This window comes from Mytilus galloprovincialis, chromosome 14, assembly GCF_965363235.1.
Source record: "Mytilus galloprovincialis chromosome 14, xbMytGall1.hap1.1, whole genome shotgun sequence".
NCBI classification, from domain to species: domain Eukaryota; kingdom Metazoa; phylum Mollusca; class Bivalvia; order Mytilida; family Mytilidae; genus Mytilus; species Mytilus galloprovincialis.
In genome coordinates this window covers 22,130,019-22,138,127 of record NC_134851.1, presented here as the reverse complement: position 1 = coordinate 22,138,127, position 8,109 = coordinate 22,130,019, and the positions used below count along the sequence as shown (strand labels likewise).

The window sequence follows — 8,109 nt, the reverse complement described above, 5'->3', positions numbered from 1 at the left end:
TTTGGATTTTCATGGTAGTTTCGTATTTTTTCGATGTTACTTTTTCCGATATAATTTTTAAATCTTCTTTATCATAAAGACCGACCGTGCGAGGGCTGAAAAGCCAGTCAAGGTCGTTAAACACTTCCATATATATTTATCATAAACGTAAAAAACAACATAAAAATATGCTTATTTTAACTTTCATTTTGAAACTGCTCTCAAAAAATATATTATTTTGCGGACATATATTTGGTCCACTGGGCAGTTGTGTTCTACCATAAAACATATCTTAAGTAAGCAAACACTTTCAAGTTTGATATTTGTATTTTGTCTCATACCTAGAGGTCCAAGTATGCATGCAAGTATTTTTACCATGCATTATGTTTATAGAGTTGTAAACGAAAAATTTACTTCATAATAATCACGAGCTTTTTTTAAAACATCACAGTAACAGGAATGTGTGCATATTGATGCCCCATCCTCACTATTATTTTCTCTGTTCAGTGGACCGTGAAATTGGGTTAACAACTGTAATTTGGAATATAATAAGTGATCATATCATAGGGAACATGTGTACTGAGTTTCAAGTTGATGAAACTTCATAAAAAACTACCTCGTCAAAAAACTTTAACCTGAAGCAGGACATACGGAAGAACAAAATCTACTAATTGTGTTTGACGAACTGTGCTTACAATTATTATTTTGTGTTGTATTAGATTGTTGAATCTTTAAAGAGGGACAAAAGATACCTGAGGGACAGTCAAATTCATAGATCAAAAATAAACTGATAACGCATGCATTGCTTTAAAACAAAAAATGACATCTCATGTCGTGTGTACATAAGGTTTTCTTGATATTGACACCTTTATTTTAAAAACACCGTTCATTCCTTAAAACTCAATGCTTTAATCAAGAAGTCAGCATTTAGAATTCTTGAATGTGATGCGCAGGTACAGTTAATGAATTGATAATAGTGCATTCAACTTTTAGACAAGGAAACATTTTTTATCGTTTCAGAGCTCAAAAGATATAAATCAAGGAAGAAATTTAAATGGCAAAATATAATGAACTTTTTGAAAACAGACACATTGTTATTTTATTTATTATTGTTTGTTTATTTGAAGTAAAAATAAAAATATACAGAAATAAGCAAAGTCAATGCATTTGAAGTCAGCTGCTTACTAACAACGAAAAACAAAACAAAAAGTTGTCAATTTCAAAGAAAAAAATATTTTATAATATACATGAACAGTATACAAAATATCAATTTTTCGCATTAGCAAACTTGCGATCAAGGACAACAATGCCCTACGGTTCGATAAAATGGGTTTGTTGTCGGCTAATGTTTCCATAACTTTATCATGTTTATAATTAATATTGTAGTAAGCCTTTATATATAAAGACCTTGCATTAATGATCCACATCTTGAGCTTATCACCGATTCTTTAGGCAATAAAACAAATAATATAGAACTTATCAGATGCATGGTTAGTATCTATTTTGGTTTTGCTATCCTTTCGTTTTTGTTTTCAAATTTATAACTCAACGTGTAGCCTATTTTTTCAGTTTTTATTCTGTAAAAAAATCGGGAAGATACGAGACTTTCTTTAAAATTAACCATCAATGATGAAGTAGAGCAAGATGTTTTGTTGATTCTTTTACTCTCGTTAATGTTCTTAAAATATTCGATATGAAAAGAAGGATAACTCATGTAAACATAGTGAAACTTAAATGATTGATTATTAATGCTGTGATAGCAAGGTGTAAGAATGCAAAGATGTTCTTTGTAAAATGCAAAGCCTTTTTTCCACATGAAATTAAAATATCAAGCAATTAATTATATCTTTTTAACTATAGAGTATATGTTCGTTCTATTCAAGACCTCATTGAAAACATATACAAAATTGTGATTATAAAAATATCACTTGGTGCCATTCATCTTAACGTTCCCAGAAAAATAGAAAATAAATTTAAGTACACCAGATATGCGCCTTTAATGTCTCTAGTTAAGCTTAGGGCAACATTTTTGGAATCCAAAAGCTTAAACAAACGCTGTATAGTTGCTCGAACTAATTACGAATAGCAAATAACACATATATTGACTAATGCATGTTTGCTTTTGTTCTTAGTACATTTGTATGTAAAAGGCGTAAATGTATATGGGTTTATCCCTTTTCTGAAAAGACATCTAGTGTTTTCAAAAATATAATATATTTTTAAGTGTAAAGAATACAAATTTGTTCGCTGACCACTATAACTTCATTACATTGAGCATGGGTTGTACATAAAACAATACAGTCTTGGAATGACGTCACTTCCTGTGCGTCTAATCGTTGTGTCAGAGCGTAGACTTTGTCATCCTTTGTAAACATCCCATTCGTTCCAGCTGAAAAAGGTATAAATAAACTCATCATAGATACCAGGATTAAAATGTGCATATTCTCCAGACGCGCTTTTCGTCTACAAAAGACTCATCAGTGACGCTCGAATCCAAAAAAAGACTCATCAGTGTCGCTCGAATCCAAAAAAAGTTTTAAAAAAAAAGCAAAATAAAGTACGATTGAAGAGCATTGAGGACCAAAATTCCTAACAGTTTTGTCAAATACAGCTAAGGTCATCTATTCCTGAGGTAGATAAGCCTTAGTACTTCAAAAATTCAAAAGTTTCCACAGAATAACCAGGCATAAATAAATACAGATTGTTTTAACATGTAAGACCATAATAAATTGGAGGTTACATTTTTTGGAATACATACATGGTCTAATTCAGTAAAGTCCAATCATTAAGTATACGTTCGATTGCAAACTGTTTTTACTACGCTTGATTTTATGTTTTACATGGGTAAATGTACTTTCATGATCTAACTGACATTCACATAAATTCTGAGGCCTTTAAAAAACAGGCTTACTTCATACAGGAACTTCGTGGGAAGAAAAAAAGAAATAAGCAATATCTTTAAACTCTACTTGATGATACTTTATCACTATGTTATTTCAAATTTGGTAACTATTACGAATCTATCCAAGCAAATTGAAATTCACAAGACAGCATATACATGTACATTAAAGTCTGCCTCATATCTTGACTTACGTCTATTACTTGACAGTAAGTGTCAGTTGAAAACTAAAATGTTACGACAACAGAAATGATTACAGTTTCCAATTGTGAAATTTTCATTTTTATTTTTATGTAGCAACATTCCATCCAACATACGAAGTACATGCATCCCCTATTGATACGATATTCCAGGGTTTGTATTTTCGATAATGATTTCCTCGATAGAGAAAGGCTGCTCATATGGAGACTATTAAACCAAATGTTCTAAATGGTGAAATTGAAATCATCCTTTCGGAGATTTTACGAACGCCATCACGAGTTGGTTGACCGTTTTGTAATATTTATTTCACAGATGGTAGTGGATTTGTTCTTGATGTTGTAACTACAATCTCGGTCCGTTTTAATGAATGTGACCTACCGGATTAGACTTGTTACCGGGTTTGTACAAATTTGAGCAAAACGACGGGTGCTACATGTGGAAAAGTATCTGCTTACTTTTCCGAAGCATCCGAGAACACCCAAGTTGTAGGTAGGGTTCGTGTTGCTGGGTCTTTATTTTTCTATTTTACGTGTTATGTATTACTGTTTGTCTGTTTGTTTGTTCCTTTTTTAGCCATGGCGTTGTCGGTTTATTTTTTTACTCATAAGTGTGAATGTCCCTCTGGTATCTATTGCATCCCCTTTATATTATATTACCTTCATTATTCTGTTAGATGTAACAATATAATTCATACCAAGAAAATATTTGAATGCTAGGTTCCCACTGGTGGTAAATTGATAAACGCTTGTAATTTCTTACTGGTTTTATAATACGTAATGTGTTTGTATAATATTTAACCTACGCTACCATTGGTGATACAATTTTACAGTCAATCGTCAAAATGTTGGCATGAATAGAAAAACGTTTTTTTTTTCTTAGATGTATGTTTTAAAAGCTAATGGAACAGTTACATGTTTTCAGAGTGTATCTTTTATCAAAAATTCGGTGGTAAATCAATACATACCGTCGTCTTGTTGGAAGACAAAAAGACACATTTACACATGTTACAATATCTCACTAAATGCAAAGATGACATGCTTGTCATATTCTGATTCAAGATCACAAGTGTAATTTTAAGTTGTATTATGTTTTATCTAAAATGTAAGTCTTCTAATAACTAATTGCTTACAATAAACAGAACCATTCCTTTTTACATTGCCACCTCTTGATAAATTTGAAGATCTGTATTTAAGTACTTCCGGACAGGACACGTGATTGTGGTGTCCCACATCAACAGCTTCTGTTACAGCTTCGTCTAAATAAAATACGGTTTACAGTGAATTCATTATAATTTGTTGAATACTAATTTTCGTGGGTTTCGTGGGTAGAGATGAACCACGAATTAAAATGTTCAACGAATAACATATTTTCAATAAGATTTGTATTCAGAGATTGGCAAAACCACGAAATAAAAATCTAGGAAAAATGCATGATGTCAGCAATCCACGAAAACTAATACCCACGAAAATAAATGAATCCACAGTATATGGCAATTATTATCCTTGTTCGTTTCTGTGTGTGTTGCATTGTCGTTTGGTTTTTGTTGCACCTAAGTGTTTCTGTTGTTTCCTTGTTTTCTTCTTATATTTAATGTGTTTTCCTCAGTTTAAGAAACCCGGATTTGTTTTCTCTCAATCGATTTATGACTTTCGAACAGTTGTATACTACTGTTGCCTTTATTTATATATAATTGACTATAGCTGTTTTGTTTTTGTTTAATTTAAAAAATGCAATCAGATAGACCTAATTGGTATTTTGATCAAGTTTCACAACGCTAGAAATAATTAATATTGATGTCGATTGTCTGCTATTATGCAATCAGGTAAATTTATAACAAGAAATATAAGGAATTGATCAATTATCAATATACCTCTTCAGTAAAGGGTTTCTCGTCCGGAATGATTCATAGACAAATTCCATATGTTAACCACCGCTTATATTCGTGTATTCACATAAAATATATTTTACGGATATTATAAATCGAGACCCTGGCATATGTACTTAGTTCATACTTGACCATAGCTATGGCTTTTTCATGTTTAGGGTTTGTCAATTTGTACGCCTGATGTACTCATTTTAACAATTCTAACCTAATTTAAATAATCATTAATCCTATAAAGGATAACACGTAATGTGTTAATGCGATACGTATCAATACTAACGTGTTTTACGTTTGACAATTAATACGTTCGATAGAATGTAATACAATCTGTTTCAATGTGTGGTGATTGCAATTTGATTGATTTGTTTAAAGGCCATGATGACCCGAGTAATTCAGTTCCACGCGAGTAATGAAGTCATGCATCGAAAAACAGCAAATTATAAGGATGCTTAACAATTTTATGTACATTAAGTTAATGTCCTATGATTTCAACATACACAACTATTATCAAACAGCATGTCAATAAGTTGATATTCACCTGAATATACCGTGATTACTGTCGGGCGATCGTCATAATCCTGACTTAATTACATGTTATCATTGAATTATTTGCATGGCGACATTAATGCTTATACTGTTAAATCGTAATTATAGAGAACTATCGCATTTCTTATTAAAATACTTTAAATATCAAGATTCGGCTCAATATTGCTACCCGTACTTCATAGCTTTGTGAAAATATAATAAGCTTAGATTTATTTTTGAAAATTGAACTATAACAATAACTGTGACAATGTTACATTGGACGTAAACATTCGACTTTAAAATGCGGAAGGATGCTAACCTCAAACAGGTTTAACTTTCACAATGTTATTATAATTTAAAGGTCTGTTGAGGATGTATTCTTCTGACGTTTCAGTCTCGTTAAAATCTCGTTCTAGAATCATTTCCAAAACATGGGATACGAGAGGAAAATATCATAATCAAACATCACTCTTGGAAAAAAATATGTATTTACAATTAATACTTTTTGAGTAATCCAGTTTTCAAATTTTACGACCAATCAAGTCAGTCTTTTTAGCCAAAATCTTTAGAAAATGGGTAAGGGGTACAAAAAATGATTATACAACAATCATGTACATCTCATATCATTTGTGTCTTTTCAAATTTCGTAGATATGTATTTTGTCAATCATTTATAACAAAAACAGTTGATATAATATGCATTTTGTTCTTAAAACTGAGAAAAATCACAAATTTGACAGCATTGTAAATTTGACACAAAAAAGCAACAAAATATGATAAAACTTTCTTATATTAACAACTACCTATAGTTTTTTTTAAGTAAAATTTATTCATATTGGACCACTTTATCTTTATTCAAAGTATGAAAAATAGTTTAATTGTGGAACTGTGATTTTTTTCACGATAATAGGCCAAAAAGAGGTAAAAATTGATGAAAATTGGAAAAATCATCAAAATTGGGTATTTTCAAAGGGTCGTAGCAAAAAAAGTGCACCACCTTATGATTTTGTCTTCATCAATGATTTTTTACAGTCATTAAAACCCAAAGATCAGGTGAAGAAAAAATGTTTAATTTTAGAAATGTTTGGCTCCTCAGAGGTGTACATTCTTAATGTGTTTCTTTAATTGTGTAATTTCAACAACTCGGCTGTAAACATCTTATTGATAGCATAGGATGACAATTCAACATTTACCTTTCATTGGTACAACAATGTATGTTCTGCCGATTGTAATCCTGTTTTCAATAAAAACAACGTCAACATATATTTAACCGGGTAAAGATATTGAATACGTACCAAAGGTTTGACAGACATAAGGGTGACGCTCGTCACAGTTTGTTACCACCCACTTTAAGGTCTGACTCAGATCTCCTGTTACACATACTGTTGAGTTAAATTGAACAGATCCATTGGTGCCATTATTCTCTAACGATAAACTAGACTCGTCCCAGTTTGACCACGTGTATACGTGCTTACTAGCATCATATATGTCTGTTGTAGAATCATCACTGAATACACCAATCCAAAATGTTCCAGATTCACTAAAAATAAGGGAAAATGTCAAATAAAAGGTTATTTTCTAGGACTCATACTATTAATTGTTGTAAATGATTTGTGTATCTGGAATAACAGAACGATATCACTAATGTAGTAGAAACTGATAATACCACCCTTTCGGTTGATCCTCGACTCCATGGAGCTTAATTTGTTCGTAATTATATGTAGCAAACAAACAAGAAAACGAACCTTAGTTTTCAATTTTTAATGATATAGAACTATCTTGAAAACTCATACAGATACAATTGAAAAATCTATTATTTGATAATAAAGCTTCATATTGAATTTTGCAGTTGGCTCATTCAGAGTTTGACCCATTCAGAGTATCAATACATTATACGATGAGAGCCTAATTGTTGTTATAGATAATAATTATATGTTCGTTTAAAATGGTATTAAGTGAATGTATAAGACCGAAAAGAAATTTCTACGTCTTTAAGTCCAAAATGAAACCTACCCTAAAACTGGAAGAAATTTGTCCTCCATCCACTTTTGTTCATTTTCATTCTTTACCGCCATTAAAGTCATTCCATGCTTGTGACAACAATGCTGTGCTTCGTTACGTTTTAGGAAAACATTGGTAAATGCCAATAGACTACCACTTACTTCTGTAAGTATGAGTAAAATGAGATACATGATAAACGTCAATATAAAAGAATGAAACATTCAACAATCTGATCTTTCGGTAAAAAGCCGGAATGTGTTTTTATCCTTATTATTCATTGGTTTTCTCAATCTTGTAAGTTTATGACACAAATTGTAAAAAAAACAGGAAACAGACTCGTGAGACAAAAATGAGTGCCATCCGTTCTGAGGTCATGAAATGGGTAAGACTTTGAAACAAACATACCATATTAAAAAAAACTAATTCATTTAACCTAGCAGGTTGTATCCATGATTAACCGGTATACCATAAATTCTGTTATAGAATTATTCACAATCTGTAATGATTTCAAAATGTCCAGGTTCAGATGGTGCATTCGAATGCATCGTCCTCTTAAGTACTCAGCGAGAGTATCAGATTTACAGTTTCCCCAATGATATCACGAGACGTTGTATATTGTATAC

At 31.4% G+C, this 8,109-nt stretch overlaps 1 protein-coding gene across 1 annotated transcript; it reads right to left on the bottom strand.

The window, feature by feature from the left end:
• Positions 1-1,935: 1,935 nt before the first annotated feature.
• Positions 1,936-7,649, bottom strand: LOC143059727 (uncharacterized). Its single transcript, XM_076233273.1, has 4 exons — positions 7,499-7,649; positions 6,781-7,025; positions 4,209-4,334; positions 1,936-2,368 (listed from the first exon to the last, which is right to left on the bottom strand). Exons 1-4 carry the CDS (start codon positions 7,567-7,569, stop codon positions 2,199-2,201), a joined length of 612 nt encoding a protein of 203 aa, XP_076089388.1. The 5' UTR covers positions 7,570-7,649; the 3' UTR covers positions 1,936-2,198.
• Between the last annotated feature and the right edge of the window lie 460 nt (positions 7,650-8,109).